Raw genomic sequence first — 18,626 nt, forward strand, 5'->3', positions numbered from 1 at the left:
TGATGTCACTTGCATCTGTCCTTGATGAAAAGAAAACAGAAAGCAGGTCTGAGCAGGCCCAATAAGCAGACAGGGCCAGCAGCTACTGAGCCTCATTAACACACCCATCAGTGCCAAGACTTCACAGTTTTTGTGTAGCTTATTGTACAACTATACAGTGCAGGCTTAGAGCAACTTGGCATGTAAGATTACTTGTTTCAAAGCAGGACATGCATTCAACATGACATTATCCCCTATTAGTGAAGTAGCTCAGTGCAATACTGGACTGCTGATCTTTTAAATTTTGAATACAATACAATCTGGTGTGTGAAGTCTTGGATTACGGTCTTAAGAAGTGATTCATTAGGGATCATGAGGAAAGTTTAACATTTTATATATATATATATATATATATATAACAGAAAATACATATTTTCTATTCAATACTAAGACAACAGTCATAGAAATGTTGGCCACTTAAATGCGTTTTATTCTGTGCTCTTATACTGTTAATCAACAGGTAATGACATTTATCATTTAATAAATTATCATTTGCATAAGGCATAAAATCAGTGAAGCTGATAAAACATCTTAATGATGTATCTAAAATAATCCAAAAGTGAAAAAAAAGGCATCATCACATGCTGTGGCCTCGCACAGGACAAATACAACGTGGACAAATGCAACCACAGAGCTCGCAAAAGCTTTACAACCAGAATTGATGTCTGTTTGTGCCTCTTAATGACCAGAGCTTTGTGTGTGCTGAGGGTGGAGTACGATGCTTTCAAAAGACATAATGAGCCTCAATTCAGATGTGGGAGAATTCACTGTGTTGCTTGGTCATGTTGTTCAGGATGTGGCTGTGCAACACTGCAGACACTAGAAGCTCGTGCTGACGGGGAAGTGAAAACACAATAGGATGCACAGACTGCAAACATAGTAAACAATCTATAGAAAAATCCTCGCTCTTTCAACACACAAAAACCCTGTTCTCCCAGGAAAAGGAAACTTCAGAATATGAGGGAAAAAACAATCCCACAATAATAATGAAAAATACAGTGCAATACATTTTAAACACCTTTGATAAAAAATAAAACTTCATTCCATACTTATGAGTAAAATTCCCATAAATGCAGCAAAGCAGAAAATAAATTACCGTTATATTTACATTATACAATATATACTTTACTGCTTTGTAACTTTAAGTTAGTGTTCACGTTATCACCAAGTAACACGCCAGATTCTCCCGGGTTTAGAGTCTCTCCATGTGGTGATGATGCAGCAGCACATTTCCTCTGAGTGGCTCTCGTGAATCCCCTGTTTTACAGTATGTGAACAAGATGCACACTAACATCTCAGAGGGAATTCAGTTCCTGGGTCTGTCCATTGGGAAATCACAACACTGCGCTTGCAGAAATGCTCCTACACAGTCCACAACACTCAAGTGTGTACGCGGTGCCACACAGCTGCAGAAGCACAGATAAATGACGGTTTTGCTGACATGTTTGAATTCCACGTCACATCAGAGGATATATTTCTTTACAATCCTTACTGGAAATGTGGACAAACAGCTACTTGACACAGATGCCGTATGGCTGTGCGACACAAGTTTGCAGTCTGCATCTGGGTGAGCAAGTTAAAAGTGGCTTCCTCCTGTTACAGGTGTGATGGAGCTGGATTGGCGTGTAACGTGCAAGAGGATGCTGATTTGGATCCATCTGAGAACTTGTAAGAATGATCACCAGCAAATAGATGACAGTAAGTGGTGTCATGGAACCTGGGTGTGTTCACAGCATGCAAGAAAATCACTAAACAGAGCTACTGTATTACTAAAATATGTCTTCACAAGCTCCGTTCACAGTTGACAAAACGCTGAGCAGGATGTCAGCAACAATTGGCAGCGGCTGGTGCATTACATTAGGCAGTGAGAGGAGAGTCTCGCTCTTCACTCAGCACTGCAAGACTATATGATTGCCAGCAAACAAGTGGGCCATTTGAATAATTCATTACAACAAACTGAGAGTGGAAAGTGGCTTCCTTACTTTGGTTTCAGCCCACAGAATGAATTTTGCTGTTTTATTCTGATTTAACAACAATTAGACAGTGACCTGGGACTAAGATTCACCCAAGCAGCAAAGTATGCAGGTACTAGCTCATTAATACCCCACTCACCTTACATTCCTACACAAGTCCATCATAGAGTGACAATGCCTGAACAATAGAAGGGTCTGCTTTTGAACCCTCCTGAAACTCCTGCAGAGTCAGCTTCCCATCTGCATTCTGGAAGAAGAACATGGGACTAAATTAAACTGAAGTCCTTTAGTGCTTTAACAGGGATTTACCAGCAGGGGGCAAAAGAGGCTCTTTAGCTAAAAAGCTAAATCATGTTACTCCCGTTCTGTGCTGCTGGACTGATCCTTGGTTCAGTGCACTTGGAAGGTAGCCACTCTGCCAATACAAATCACTAAGTGCTGCGCTGCACAGCTAGTCCAATGGGCTGATCTTGGCAGTAGTGGGCTGACAAACACACCCATGCAGGCTGCGTCTCATCTTTCACTAAAGCTGAATAAATCCTTTGGTCTGAGGGAGTGGGCATTAGCACCGAGGACTAGTGGTGGTGGAGACTATATATGATGTTTATAGACTGCAGGCAGTGTTAGTGACGCTGTGATGGCTGCAGCTAACAGTTCTATACTTAACAGTGTCCATGTCAAAGCCCTGGGGGTGGCAACAAAGGCAGATTCTGTCCTCTTTATGGTAAACTTATATTTACTGCATGTGTATCAGGCAATGTTTGATGTTAAACCATAGAAAGTAGAAGCAAATGTTACAGTAACTAGTTCATTATCATTGTCACATCAGTCTTTTGATTTTATTTCAATATTCAAAACACTAACCTTGTCCATCATTGCAAAAATACGGTCCACGCGCTTTTCTGGTGTGTTTTCTTCTTCTGGCAGCTCCACAGTGTTCCCCTAAGAAAATCAATCATTACATTTTATACCACTCAAACAGATGTATATGTCTGATGTTCGGTAAAACTTACCACCATCTGATATATGGCATCTACGATGTTCAACATCTCATCTCGGGTGATGTAGCCATCATTATCAAGGTCATATAATTTAAAAGCCCCTGTATAGACAAAGATGTTAAAACATAGTGTTTTACTGCAGCAAGGAAGAGGTTCACAACTATTTTTGGTAGGTGAGCCCATACTGAGATCTGAAGATTACTGTGACTTCACAATGTAAAACAAAAGATTATATTAAACTATATATTTTCATGGATTACAAAGCATGCAGTGTTTCATGTCTTTGGAAGTGGTGAAAACTGAGTACAGACAGGCAGCAGCCTTTCATGGTTGCTTCCCAGTTCAAAAGGCGACAGTAGTAATTATAGCTATAAATAACGGTCACACTTATTTTCAGGTTTAAATGTATGGTTACTGCTAGTTTTCCAGGGTGTTTTATTTTCAAAATAGGTTGTCAACACACTGGGTCATGACCCCCAGGTCACAGAAGCCTGCAGGATCTTGCTAATAATGTCCTATTTGCTGTTATCTAGGTCCTCTTTCATATGCAATGCATGGCAGACAATCCTAAATCCTGTCATTTAAATGTCAAAAAATAGGGGAGGAGGGTGCATCTTCTCACATCTCAACTTCTCATCTAGAGTTCCCCGGGAAGTCACAGACAAGGCCTGGATGAATTCAGAGAACTCGATGCGTCCATCCTACAGAGTGACAAAAAGGAGAGAAAGAGAGAGAGAATGGGAGAGAAGAAAAGGGCCAGAGAAGAGACGAGCATCTTACTTCAATTGCTGTAGCTGTAGTTTCATAAACTCCTTGCTGTTCTTTCATGATGCCCTTGATGTATTCTGCTGAAAACGGGGCCAGACAATTGCTTCAAGTCAGATGCTATTTTTGCCCTGCACCTGGCTCTCTCCTCAGGAAGAAATATGTCACCTCTGGTCCTGAGTAAGATGGATGCTACCGGCTCATAGTCTAAAAGTTACAGCACAAAAACAACTACTGTATATTTGAGGCAAAGATGTCTCACATGTTTCCAGTGACTCTACATCATGAATGGGCATGGCAGACAATTCTGTCCGACAAAGTAGAAAATATTACGCGTATTTCCTCTCAGCTTTGCTAGAATCACATGCGCTGAATCTTACTGCAGAAGCTCAAAATTTCCAATTACCCTCCCAAAATTGTGGCCTTCAGCATTCTTCTGGGAGACCGCACTAGAAAAGTCCACTTACATGGATGATAATCAAATATAAAACGGATGCTCAAAGTGGCTCAAATGCCGCTAATTCAGACCAATTCATCAAGTTATGACCTCCAGCCTCAAGCAACTGCATCTGACTTACTCAAATCAAACTGAAGCGCTGCATAAAATAAATGCCATTCACATTGTAAGTGAAAACAGCCTGTGAACAACAAGAAATCCATATAAATCAATTTCCTGGTAGTTGAACCTTCAGGCTTTGGCCAATTCATATTCCCAAAAGATACTAAAGGATTGTTTTGCATCGCAAGTTTTTTTCAACATTTTGGTACAACAGCTGCCTACCTGAAAAGCCAAGCCATGGCCTTGGGGTCAGTTTATCTCCACCAGACATCTGACCAACCAGACAATGCTGAAGTCATGCATTGCTGATTACATAGGTCATAAAAACTGTTAGCAATCAATGCATTCTCTAACTACGGGGTGTCTAACGCTAATGAAGGTCATACATAAACATCCGACAGAGGGGTCGTCTGATCTTTCAAACACAAAGCTTCTTAACTGTAGTCAATAAACCCCCAGGGGCTCGCCAACATCCCAAGAGCTGTTCCCCTACTGTTTGTCTTCCTAAACACAATTTGAATAATTGTGTGCAGCTGCAATGAGGTGGATTACTTCAGACAAATGTAGCATATAATGGTTTGGCCTTGTTAAAGCTTGCTTAATCATCATATCCTCAAATCCTTAGAGGATGTGCCCACATAACAGAGACAAGAGTTTCATTCAGAAAGAAATAATATTCACTTTGGTAAAAGAAAAGCTGGCATCCATTCTTAAAAATTGATTTCTGGCACATAACTTACGATTATGTGTTACTATTAATGCTGTGGTTCATCTTCAGCTGTGCTGTTGAAATGCAGACTGATAATGTTCAGGCAGAGGATGATTTCAAAAGGTATATACAGTGTTTTTTTATCAATGTCTTCCAATACATTGGTACTAGCCTTACAGTTATCACATAAAATCAAGTCTTTATGCTGTATAATTTGGTTACACTTTGGCCTAGAATTTCAATACATTTCAGTGTCCAAAACTGCTTTCAATCAAAAGTGCTAATAAATATTTTAAAAAAGATTCCGCATACCGTCAGGTATAATAACAGCAGCAATATGGATAGGATTTTGGGCAATATAGTATATGAATTTGATTACAAACCTTATTTTCATCAAATACGTTGAAGACAAAGGAGGCAAACTTTGTGGGATCTCCAAAAGGAAAGAACTGCTTATATATCTTCTGAAAGCCCACAGCATCCAGCTGCCCACTTGGACAATCTTTAATGAAGCCTTTGTACCTGAAAAGTGAAGCACAGAGATTATTTAAAGAGTTAAAATATAAATGTAATGAGAATCATTATCAAAACACAAACAATCACGGTAGACTCATGTCACCTCCTCACTTCTACAGCAGGCAGCACTGATTCAGTTTGAAACAGTGTGCTAGATCAAAAGGGTAAAGTGCAAAGCTATTTGTCTCATTCACAGATAAGATGATCGCCCTAATCCAATAGCAAGCCCAGAGTGGTTAACTCTAATCAAATTACTCTCTAGTCCTCTTTTGATAATATGCGTGGCTGATAGATAAGACTGAGAGCTTCCTCTCGCCCCTGGAAATGACAAATCTAGAGAGAAACTTAATAACTCTATTAGCCTAAATATAGAAGCATCTCATAAGCAATTTCAAACACAGTCACTCAAAGGTAGGCAGTTTCCTTGTTCGTCTTCATAAAAGAACACAGCAGCCTCAAAGTCTAACTAGACTGTAATAGGTCAGGGAGCAAGGAAGAGAGTGTTAGCCTTTACAAAAATAAATGCTAGATGAAAAGTACAAAGAGGAGGAAATAGCAGGGGAATGATAATACTCTCTAGTTATAAAAATAATTGTAAAAAGCTTTTGCTCTAGATCAGCAGCAAAAATGATGCAGTTCACAACAAGGGAGCACTGCATGTTCATCTGTGATTCAGTTAAGGCTGTTCAAAATAAGCTGGGCTGTAATTACGGCCAGAGAGAGAGAGAGAGAGAGAGAGTGCTCTGATGAAGAATGAAGGCCAGGACATATCTTTTCCACTCACACTCTGGCTCCTCACTTCTTTTAAAACGCTTTAAATTTAATCTGCCTTGGAGATAATGAAGGCAGCTCCACATAGTCAAAGAGATGGAGAAACGCTTTGAGGAGTAGCTAGGAAAAAGTTCAGCTAGAAGTGAAGCGAAAAGAGAGCAGAACCATGTAATTCTAACATTTGAATTATCTGGAGATATGCAGGAAAATGAAAGCCTAGCTCACTTTAATGCAGAATACAACCTAATTGGTATTCAAAGTGCAGAACACACAATGCATATCATAATCCAAAGCCGACCCATTTCACCTGAATTCTTTCATTTTTAATGTGTGACTATGGAATATTATATCCGGCAACCAATATAATAAAAGGCTGAATGATACTGTAACATACTGTATAGCATACTGTGTGTACTGTATAGTATACATGTTTTTCTATAGAACACATATAGTGCATACAGTAGTGATTGTTTACTACAGTGTACCTATATAACGTATTTGTGAGAAAGACACCTATTCTGTTTGTCACACTGAACAACGGCTGTCATCAAATGGGAGAATCTTAACATCCACAACAATTACTTATATCTGCTAACTAGGAGGTTTACAAGAAATGGCTAATTGTTTATCACAGACAAAATAAAATTTAACTGGCACTCCAATGCTAATATAGCTGCTTATCACAGCATCAGCATATGTTGTGTATGTTTACTGATAACAAGAAATTAAAGCAGAGAAATATGTTTCTGATTGGAGTTCAACTTTCTGATATAAATGATGGTTGCAAAAAGCTTTCCTGTATCCTGCATTGCATTGACAAGAGGATAAAAACATAAAAATTAATTAACATCACAGACCACATGAATATTGTGTTTTGATTGGGATTTAAACAGGTCTGCAAGGATTTCAAAAGGGCACTCAACTGATTTTACATATGAAGTTCAGTTTACTTGTCATGAGAAGTACTGCTCCCTGCGAAAACATGTCTTCTGTGGCTCTGAAGCAGCTTCCTAAAAATAACCCTGATGACATCATCAGCATTGTTTTTTTTTTTATTTCATCTTGACTTGGGCTTGAGTCTTTTAACGGAAAGTGTGTGTTAAAAACTGGAGGTATGACATTTGAAAGAAGTGGCCATTTAGGAAGCAGGGGCAGTCTAATGAAAGATGCTCTTGAGTTGCATTATGGTCCATTTTAAGCTTAAAGTCAGCTTTATGGAAGTGCAACCCTAAATTACTGGAGTAGCTCTTTAATATGACTTTTTTCCTTGCAAGAGAGTGCCTGAAATAGGTTTCTTTTCTGTGACCGGGTTTTACTATTTTAAAAGCACCTTAAGGACTTATTGCATGTGAAAATGACAGAATTAAAATAGTACTTTATTATTTAATCATTGCACTTATATTCATGATGGACAGTTTTTCAAGTATAAAATTACCCACAATGCAACTTGACCACCAACAGCTAGGTTGTGGAATCAGGTATTTTCAGCTAGCAGTGGCTAATTTCTGCTGGTTTCTCTAGAGCCACAAAAGGTTTTATACAACTTTTTTCACATAATTATGCAGTAATACTCCCCAAGACCTGAACAGATGTTCAAAGGCTTGGCCACATCATACACTACTATACTTCATCTGATGATTATTAGAGTTCAGTAAAGGTTGCATAGTTAAATAATTGACTTATTTAAATCTCAAATTTAATATGTTTTTTGTTGAATTATGTTGTTGTTTATAGTTGTTGATAGTAATTAATTGTGAAAGCTATATTAATGTTAGTGTTTATTTTTCTGATGCCCCCCCAATATCTTGGCCAAAACTTCTCAATAACCAAAACAAAGGGATTCTTATCAAAAGTGTTTGGTCAAGTTGTCTTTAAGTAAAATAATCAAACCACTAAAATTAACTCAAGTATAATTACTGGATATTAAAATTCTTCAACATGCACTTTGACTTTTGATTTATCAAAGACTTACTGCTGTGAAATGGTATTGTTTTTCAGCCATTAAAAAGTCACATTACTTTGCTTTACTAGGCATACAGTAATACACATGTAGGACTGACTACCAATTTTAACATACTACCAGTGGAGTTACAGAAGGGACACATACAGTGCAAAGACACTGTACCAGCGTAAACATGTTTGCCCAGAGTCATAATCAGCATCACCTTCATTTGCCAAGAACCCATCATGTGCAAGAAATCTGACTTGGTGACACTGGTGTTAAGACACACACACAGTCAGGCTGTACTTGAAGTAGTGTAATAATGCGACTATGCACTGTACTTGCAGGGATATAGCAGGCGTGACATTGTGCATCAGACCACACTGGGGAGCCAGCATGAAGATAAAGTATTTATTATTGGCACTGGCTCCTACTCCTTGGCATCTATCATGGTGGTTTGCTAAAGAGTTGTGCAAGATGTTTCTCTTGCTCCTGCCTCGCTGGCAGGACATCACTGCAGTATGGCATTTTGTTATTGATTTCAGGTGAGCTTTGAGCATACTAATGATGTTCCTTCAAAGGAGAATTAAAAAGGGGAACACATTTAATGCACAACACAGGCATTTATCTAACCCTGCTAATTCTTCTGTGTCTGTGCCTGTGCTCTAATTACACACCATCTGGCATTTCCCCTGGTAAAATTCCCTCTCATCCCTCACACTCCGCCGTGTTGATTGCTGCTGATCTTCAAGTGAGAACTCGTGCAAACTTTCCTGTTAAAAGACAGTGAGAGCGATGGTGAGCTAGCTGGCTGCACAGCCGGGGGGATGGACATTTAAGGGGTGGAGGTATTCTGCCCCTGAGCACTCAGGCAGCCCCAGAGACAGGCCAGCTCGGAGGCTCTAGAACTGCTACTGCCCAGTGATATCTAATGCGGCTACTGTTGCTGCTATGTGACTGTAAGGCTGTGAATGTGCCCTGGCTCCTTCCCCCTGTAAACCCTGTAACAGGGGACATGAACAGGGACTAGCTCTCGAGGCAGAGCTCATTTCATGCATGCCGAATTGGGTCGTGAAATGCAAAACTAAAGCAGGAGAACTGAAGTGTGAACATCGAAAAGTGATCGCGTTATTACAATTCTCCTTCATCTGATATACACTATTCTTTCCTTTTATTTCCAAAGAAACAATAGCCCAAAAGCAGCATGCAGCAAACAAAAGCGATGACTGTGCTCATGCTTGAATCACTTCTGTAAAAAAAGATGCCTTGTCTCTCTGCATTTAAATTGTGCCTTCAGAAAAACATTCAGAAATTCCTACCTTAACAGTATTGCTTACTCTCACCACAGCTTTGTGACTTAACCAGGCCTGAGGTTTCTCCGTTTCATGAATATGTTTTATTTTGATATATTCATGTGCATGTTACAACACTGTGAGTACAGGCTGGGATCAGACAAAGGCTAGACCTCTGCGAGATAATGCTGGTGCGGGTCACCCTGACTAATAGGTACAGAATCTGACAGGAAGGATTACTAAACTACAACATTGTGGAGGCTCTGTGGCCACGTAGTCATTAAGTGCCTAAAAGAGAAACAACTTTATCAGACATCCCTTTCGCAAAGAGAGTAAAAAGGTTGTTGAGAAATGCATCATGGAAATGCTTGTATCAGTGTTATCAGCCTTCAAAGTCATTCTGTCTCAGTAAGCCTTCAAAGTCATTCTATATTCAGAACTCATCTGTCTTCAGGGCAGAGTGAGAGAGGTGGCTACAAATCAACTATCAAACAAATTGTAAATATTCTTTCCATGGACTAAAGAAACCATATCCTCGGCAAAATATATCAAAGTGGGTTTTGCAAGTGGGTCAATAAAAGACCCTCTTATTCCTGTAAACTTTGCCAGTAAATACACAATTATTAATAAGTGACTTGCCTCACATAAGGAATGGAAACATTTTTTAATAAAAGATTAATAGACACACTTACCACTGCTGCACCTCTTTCTCTGTAACTGTAAGAGAAATAAAAACATTAGCTTAGAGGATGACTTTGGTTGTCCTAGAAAAAAAGTAGCTTGCTGTTAGATGCAACAGAAGAGCCAAGTTGTAGCATCGTTAATCATCTTGGCCCAGTCCTATCCAACACATATCTTTTGACTTTACCAAAAATATTCAACTGTGTCATCATGCAATTATTGGAAAATAGCCATAGTTAGTTGAGTGTAGAATGAACTGATTCTAGCACACTATCGGGTATAGTAGAGACAAGTGGGAGTAAACCCCAGAGATGCACGAAAAGACAAACAAGGCTGACGGAACGAACGCTGGCCACAGATTTAAGAAAGTGAACCGTTTAAGAGGCAGGATGTGTTATCATGCCCACACAAACACCATCATCTGCCAGTATCCAATAAAACCTATCCCTCATGGTTTTCCCTTGTCTCTTTACTCTCTCTCAAGTAACCAAAGCAATTTTCGGCCTCTCTGCCCCTGGTGTTACTAATGAAAACAAGGGCTGGAAATCAATAGCATTAACTTAACCAGTTGGTCCTTTGAGAGAAACTTTCTGAATTCATGCTGCCGTAATTCTGAGGATAGATGCCGTCTACTACCACTTCTGTTGGTCCTGGGGCAAAGCAAAAGCCTTGTAACCAATAGCTAGTTAGTTAATCTATAATTTCCTCTACTGCAATGTTTAACCTTGACTTAACTAGTTTGGTTACAAGACAAACAAAGGTATACGACCAGAGAAACAAAGTAAACAGTGGGTATAATGCCTAGAATTCATGTGCCATAACTAAGATATTTTTGGTGGTAAATTAAATTACATTATGAAATTATCCAACACCCACACATTGCAGGAGACTGGTCAGGTAATAAAAAATATTCATGACAAGATTAAAAAGGATTTTGTACCATGAGATTTACACATATACTGTATACATATTTATAATGTGAGTACTGCAGTACTGGAGCAGAATCATACAGAGGCTATATGTGAGAGGGCCAGGTCAGGTGGCCCTCGTCTGCATATATCTCGGCCTCAATTTGTTCTGCTCAGCATTTTACCAAGAAACTCATCATGTGACCCTTTCCTGGGCAATAAATGTCAGGGTCAATCTCACGACCATCAGCCAAGCCAAGCTACCATTAAATTGGCCTCAAAAGTCAATGCAGTCAAAAATTGAGGCAATTTACCATGGCTACGGTTTAATAAAAAATGATTACATAACTCAGTCAGAGGCAACGGGCAATACTGCAATCAGCCCACTGCAGGTGAGTGCAGGGCCTACTCATCCAGCTGGCCTTGCAGGGTCAGCTAGAGCACATCCAGCTTGCACTCTGTCACTGTGAGCCTCTTCATGGCTTTGACAACTTACAAAATCATCATGCCATTACATGAGCCTAGCCTATATCCTGCAGACATTTTAATAGGACTGCTGCTCTCTCCATGTGATGCCAGAACAGTCATTTGGAAAATAATTTCTGGGGCGAATTAGGCTCTCTTAAAGTAAAGGTGAGGTTGCAACCATTTTTTTCACGTTTCCAATAAGGACAGGAAAATCACTGGCTACCCAGAGCCTTTGCATAGCTTAATGTGTCTTTAGCCAGAAAGTGTTTTATTTATAATATATGGTGACAATAATTTTCTTATAAAGAAGCCTGAATTTTCAAATCTATAGCAAAACAGAGGACAGACATCTAAAGACATTTTTTTGACCTAAACAGGCCGCATTTCTTAGCATTAGCCTAGCCTTGTTGGTCGCCTGTCAACACAAAGGGCATAATTTGCTGGGGTAAAAAAAACGCCCTGCTTCTTCCACCACTGAAACAAAAAGACACATAGGCGCAGAAAAATGTCTTAAGTCCCCAATCTGTCAAGAAGCAAAGCAAAGCGCTGACTAAAATGGCAGACACAGCTTCTCATGTGAGAGCAAAAGAAAGAGGCAACAGGATGAAGGAAAGCAGGCAACAACCGAACATGGGAGAATGATCATGCAGGGAGAGAAAGCTTGGTGCCCCTCTCAGCGATGCTAACCAGATAAGATCCTAATTATACTATTCCATTCCCTGCTCAAAGAGGGCAATTAGGGGATAAAGCGAAAGAGACAGGGCTAAAGGGTAAGAGAGAAAGAGAGAGAGAGTAAAGGACAGCAGCAAGCAACCCAGCCCAGCATGAAGCCCAATCTTCCTCCACAGCAATTTCCTGCCACAACAACCTTCCTCGGCTCTGCTGTGGAGAGAGCCACCACACAAATAACACTGTCATTAAGCAGCCAGTGGATGTCAACTCCCACCCACACCTGCACACTGTACTGCTCAAATAATAATAATAACTCTGTGCTCCAGAAATAACACACCAATGATTAATATAGTGTCTTTCGAGCAGACATCGTTGTGGTAATTCTAAAATTTGATTTAAAACAGAGGGAGAAAAAAGCTTTTTTTTTTTAAGCACGAGATTATCAATCCAATGCTGTCAGTATTCAATGTCAGGTTGACAGAAACAACATGAATTGCTGTACTTGCAATATTGTACATTCACTCCAGCTTTTGACTTCGGTCATTCCCACCAATCCCACCATTTCTGGCAGTCTCTAGGCATGAATACCATTTATAATTGTGGTGTGTATAGCATAGCGTTCATTTATTTAGACTCTGTTTGTACTCAATCTATCGCTAAATACATAATATAAAAAAATAAAAATATACAGAGGGCCCACAATCTACATTCAAAAACCACATCCTCATCTCTAAAACCCCCAGCTTGATAGCTGATACAAACTCAGCATCTTCATCGTCATAAATCCCTTCAGTGTGATTTAAAGATGCTGATTACAACTTTTGCCAGACCTTAACCAATCACAATTTGCTACACAACATTTAAATGTAAATTTAAATCAAACAAGATGAGTATTCCCAGCTGACATTTGGTAGTAGCTCTGTTATGGCAATAACAAGATACTGGTGTAGAATCCCAATATATCCCAGCAGGCAGGGTTATTTACTATACAGCCTGTATGGAACACAGTGGGCGGAAAATATGATTTAAAAACTGCAGCAATACTATTAAAGTTTTATTTTATAATTCCTATCACATATGCTATTGTTTTTTATGTTTGTCCAGAATGTTCCTTTATTGTCAAACAGGGTGGCTAAAGAAGAGTTTGTGCAGGATTTACTTTCTAAAGACAAGCACTTTGTTACATGTATTGAAAAGTGCTATACAAATAAAGCTATTATTATTTACATTATTATTACTACTGAGCAAAAAAAAACAAAGACATGATGGTACTCACAGTAGGTTTTCCTTGTCAACTCCTCCACCACCTCTGGCTTCAGCTTGCTGTTTGATTTACCCATGATCTTCAGCTCTCCTCACACAGCACCTGTTACTACCTCCTCTCCAGTCTGCTGCTCTGACAAAAACATACACAAACGTGGGCCAGTTTAGGTGCAATGAAACCAGTGAAATAAGGAAAACACACTTGTTTGGTTTAAAGGGGGGGGGGGGCAACTTCCATTCAAGCTATATTTGTGTATCGTTTGGTGGTTGGTAGTTCATTCTAGCCGCGGTGATGATCTACTCAGTCACCAGCCCCTGCACTAACGACAGGCGAGTCAATCCCCAGGCACCCTGTGAAGAAGGGTCGCTGCTGAGTGCCTATGTGACCGCTTCATTTCTTCACAGCAGTCCGTGGGCGAAGAGTGGCGTTTGGATGCGTTGCTACCTTCGATCTTCGATACAAGAGTCACTCAGTAGCTGGGTTAAGCACGCTCACTCCCTCACAGTCATTCTCTGTTCTTCTCACTCCTCCCACCCCTCCTTTCCCACCACTATCTCTTTTTGCTCTGGGTATGTTACTGTAGAAAAGAATCCCTCCCTGTCGACAGCTGAGATAAGGTGGTGTGTAAACTAAAATACAATGAACAGAGCTCGCCTTGGATGCACCCCGCTGCACTTTGCACTCCCTCAAAGCATTAACTCTAAACCCTTGAATTTATACATACGTAACAGTTTAAGGAAAAGTTAAAGGTTTCGGTAATAATTTAGGGAAAAAAGAAGCAAGGTCTCTACAGTTCTACAGTAGATGCCAGCTGAAAAGAGATCTGGTTTTGCTCTTAAAATAAGTGTGTGAGCTGTCTACCAAGCTTATAGGCGGATTTGAGGAGTGACAGTTTTCTTTTCTTCTCCATTCTGACTCATAATTCTCCCTCCTTCCTGTCCTCACGACATCATGGTATGGTGATTTCCTCTGTCACAGCAGACAGGAGATGAGGGATAATGGAATTTCTTTGTATCACGGGCATGCACTAATGCCTAACCACAGCAGCTGCCTGAGCCACAGAATAGGAAGCTACTGTAAGTGCTAGGCACCTTCACTGCAAACATCTGTTCCCTGTGTCCATGGCCAGTGATGTCCTTCTGATGGATGCCACGCTGGTATTCACCATCTTGTGTTTGCTTTTGTGGTCCTGGGTATTACTTAGACACTATAAGAAATATGACAGACAGACAGCAGTTACAAAGGGAACAAAAAGCATGTGATGTGTTTTAGTGGAAATGGTCTGTGTTGTCACCTAGAGCCACAGACAAATGAGCACTGGACTGGAAAAACACTCAAAACAGACAACGACCTATCTACTGTCTGCCAAAGCTGCTTAATATAGCCGACAGGCAAGACACAATGTGGCGCAAGAAGAGTGTTAGTAATGTAAGTGCAGAGGCTATTCTTAAAGTAAACTGATTTAAATTAACATAACATTAAATGACGAGCAAATTAACTGTAGCGTCAAGTCTCTTATCGATTTCATTCAAGTGTTCTGAAAACAGGTGGCTGGGAGAAAACAGCACAACTAAAACACGCACACCCAAATTCATAACAAATTAATGGCTGAATTAAAACATGCGAAAAAGCGTTTCCATATTTTCATTTTTGTTGAAGTTGACATTAGTAACAAATGCACAATAGATAGCCACGAAAGCAGCAGGTGGGATGTTGCCTGGCAATACCATAGCAACACACAGTTTATGGCTACAGTACAACAGCTACAGTGCGGGAAGCTTGCTAGTCATTGTACTCGCAACCGCGGTACCCACGCTGTTCCTTGTAGCTAGTTCACACAAAAAATAAACAGAAAACTCACCTTGAAATAAGAGCTTTTCTATATAAAGCGACTTCGGGATTTACAGGGGCGGAAAGTCGCCGTCCAGTCAGTCCCAAAGCGGAGAGCCGCTGTTCAACGTTGTCTACCTTCCGCCGAGTTCCGGAGCGACTCGCTGCTGCGCGGATGGCCGTCCGTGCTGCTCTGGTGCCGCCGTCAGGGAGTGACGTTGCTGCTGCTGCTGGCCCCGACCAACTCAGCTCAGTGCCAGAGACACTGACGTCGCGGTGCCATTGGATATACACTGACTCTTTGTATGCTTTCAGAGCCTTTACACGTGTCATTTCGTATACAGTGAAGGCTTATCCGAACTCACTTTACACCCACATTATCATTTTCGGGACAGAGCTTAAAGGCAGATATCATACTTTTATGGTATCTTTTATACCCAATTTTACAGTGAGTTTACTAATGTCCTTCGGTGGAGGGGGGGGGGGGGGGCACAATTAATTGGGGCCACATAATGATGTGCTTTTTGATTTTGCATGTTTTTTCATCTCTAATGATTAGTTAGCATATTACTGTGAACTTTTGTATTATAATATATAGGCTATAGGCTATCTATAGCCTAGAATTAGTAGCCCTTAAAGGGACTTTTCTGCAATTTAGCATTGCACTCTCATTAAGTCGGGGGACTCACAAGAGATAACAGATAAAAACAGAACAAGAATGGTCATAATTGATGCAGCAGAAGCTGAGATTTCTTGAGTTTTAGTCCTTAGGAAGGCTCATGCTCCAAAAACACTACAAATCCCATAATGCAGCTCAGTAGACTCTTGCCTTAGACAAACACTGTGGGTTCTCATTACAAAAAGGCTGGACGTCCTCTTATCTCAGTTGAGGATGACATTTAGGGAAGTTAGGAATCCTAAGTTAGGATGGTCGATACCCTGTCCTACATTTGATGTAACTGCCAAAAATTGCAGCATCACTGTAGGTCTGTATGGCAAATGACAGAGAAGACGGGGAACAACATGAACACCGAAATCTTACTATTTAAAGGCTACTCAAACCATATGATGATGTTTTAAATTTCCCAGAACATGTATTAATGGGTAGCATATACTGCAGTCAATCAAGACAATTCATTTTGAATTTGATGGACGTGCTACATCCGTTCAAATCTTTATCCTAGTTTCATAATATCGTAATTTGCAAGTGAATTCCCAAAAGGGTGGGGTTTCTTCTCCTCCATCGACACAATTAATGCCTCCATATGAATGCCTAAAATTAAAGCTAAAATGTAATGCATGTATTTTCTTGTCCATAATGTCAAGCTAACTAGCCAGTTTAAGTGAAGTGAGACAGCTGTGGTGATGGATGCAGGCGGTGTTGTTTACATTCTAAATACAGATACAGGCATGACAAGACGAGTGCTGACTGAAGAATTGAGTAGATAAGATACAAGGACTGAGATGGATAGGACATAGCCATGAGTTTAGGAATTGCTTCTGTAATGGGAAGATAGGATTTTTTCTAGTTAAGATAAGACCAGCAAATAGCAGCTAAATGTTTTTCTTATGAGGCCCCAGGTCTTTCAAATTCCACCCACACAGACTTTCTGTGAATAGTCTCAAGACCAAGTTGAGATAACAGCATCATGGTTATTGTCTCTGATTTTAACCCCCCCACCCCCACCAAATGCATGTTTTCACAGGCTGAGTAGTCCTCTACATTGCAAGTAAACTGCAGTGTAAGATTTAAGAGTGTTAAGTAATTTATGTTGTTTCAAAGTTTTACCTCTAACAGTTATTTTGGAAGCTGATAAAGCTGATAAACTGAAAATCAGTTAGGTACCTAGACTTGAAAAAAGCCTTAAAAGCTTGAGACTGGGATGACAAATTGAAAGAGCATACCAGGAAAATTCATGTTAAGTTTAACCAAACATAGCCTACTGTAACTGCTGATTTGGAGAGCACAAGGCCTGCTGAGTGCTATATGGGAATGAGGAAAATTTCAGAAATGTGCTAAAGGAGAAGGAAAGAATTTCAGATTGGTTTGAAGCAAATGATTTCTCTTCTGCAGTCTTCACATATGTATTAGGCTACGTGAAGGATGCAAGGACAAGACATTTTTCCCACGAGTCTCATTCATCACATTTGTTACTCATCCTTATTACTCATTTTACTTGTGCTTGAGTCCAAGTGACTTTGCAGTCAGACATTTTCATTTGCAGCTTGTTAAAATTCTGCTCCCATCAGCTGCATTCCAACAGATGTTTAGTTGTAGCGTTTGTCCATTAACAACTGCTACATCATCATTCAAAATCCCAATAGGAGCTTTCTACCCATTCATGGGCGGGTTGGATCTAAATGTGGGTTGTGTGGCTTGGCCATCTTAGTATTCAGTGCCCTTCCCTGCAGTCCTGTCAACTGCAGTTACAGTAGTCTCATAGGAATAGAGGGAACAAGACTGAGCACAGGAGAAAGAGGCCATGGCAAAATGGGGTAAATGAATGGAAGATTTCTAATCATTTTATGCTGCAGACCTGAGAGCAGGTGGAATTGAGAAAATGCTTGATTCTTTTGAGATACATACAGTTTAGTTTGTGCTCTGTGGGTTAGTTAAACTGGCCAAAACTCAGAAAACTCACTTTATTTGCACAGGTTACCACCAACCATTTAGTCCAATATAAATCTTTATTCCACAAATTTGACTATTAGTGTCATCAAATTAACTGAGAGAGACTGTTTTCAAGAAAAATGCCATACATTAAGGCTGTTTTCTAATGTTTTGCTTACAGCCTTATCACTGATAGAAGTAGCAAGGAAAAATGCAACACATTTCGCAGTTTCTAGCGACAAAAAGATCCTCATGAGACAGGTTGAAGTTGCCACTAATTCCTATTCTTTTTTGCTTAGTTTCTGAGAAGGAATATCCATCTACAGAATGAAGTGTGGAAGTTCCATTGCAGACCACCAAACACTGGCAGTCATTTCTCCTTTTCCCTCATTTCATTGGAACGAAGCACTTCCCCTGAAAATCTTCAGTGTAATTACTTGCAGATATTTGTCCATTTATCAGAAACCACGCACCATGATCATTAAATCATCATCACCACAGGGGCATCGTGCAGCGTCTTTGCATCACAATGATATGCTGACATATGCTAAAACAGCTGGGGCACTACTGGAAGAAAACCACTGCCTGGAAAAGTTCTGTATATTTTGTAGTGCCACTGAGTTTT

At 40.1% G+C, this 18,626-nt stretch overlaps 1 protein-coding gene across 5 annotated transcripts; it reads right to left on the bottom strand.

Moving 5' to 3' along the window:
• Window positions 1–446: 446 nt before the first annotated feature.
• ncs1b (neuronal calcium sensor 1b) lies at window positions 447–15,619 on the bottom strand. Of its 5 annotated transcripts, none has more exons than XM_046034609.1 (10): window positions 15,422–15,619; window positions 14,652–14,767; window positions 13,573–13,692; window positions 10,260–10,284; window positions 5,430–5,568; window positions 3,636–3,714; window positions 3,026–3,114; window positions 2,877–2,954; window positions 2,152–2,259; window positions 447–1,704 (listed from the first exon to the last, which is right to left on the bottom strand). In XM_046034609.1, exons 3-9 carry the CDS (start codon window positions 13,634–13,636, stop codon window positions 2,161–2,163), a joined length of 573 nt encoding a protein of 190 aa, XP_045890565.1. In that variant the 5' UTR covers window positions 13,637–13,692; window positions 14,652–14,767; window positions 15,422–15,619; the 3' UTR covers window positions 447–1,704; window positions 2,152–2,160. The 5 variants fall into 5 exon arrangements, with proteins under 5 accessions (XP_045890565.1, XP_045890564.1, XP_045890563.1 ...); XM_046034608.1 differs by having other exon boundaries at window positions 447–1,756; window positions 13,573–13,687; window positions 15,422–15,618; XM_046034607.1 differs by having other exon boundaries at window positions 447–1,756; window positions 15,422–15,618.
• Between the last annotated feature and the right edge of the window lie 3,007 nt (window positions 15,620–18,626).

The sequence above is a fragment of the Micropterus dolomieu genome, linkage group LG21 (genome assembly GCF_021292245.1).
Source record: "Micropterus dolomieu isolate WLL.071019.BEF.003 ecotype Adirondacks linkage group LG21, ASM2129224v1, whole genome shotgun sequence".
NCBI lineage: Eukaryota > Metazoa > Chordata > Actinopteri > Centrarchiformes > Centrarchidae > Micropterus > Micropterus dolomieu.

Coding starts and splice junctions, on each gene's coding strand:
- ncs1b (XM_046034609.1), bottom strand. CDS start 13,636: ATGGGTAAATCAAACAGCAAGCTGAAGCCAGAGGTGGTGGAGGAGTTG. Junction 5,569..10,259: donor GAGAAAGAGGTGCAGCAGTG/GTAAGTGTGTCT, acceptor TTCACTTTTCAG/GTACAAAGGCTTCATTAAAG. Junction 3,115..3,635: donor TCTAGATGAGAAGTTGAGAT/GTGAGAAGATGC, acceptor TTGTCTATACAG/GGGCTTTTAAATTATATGAC.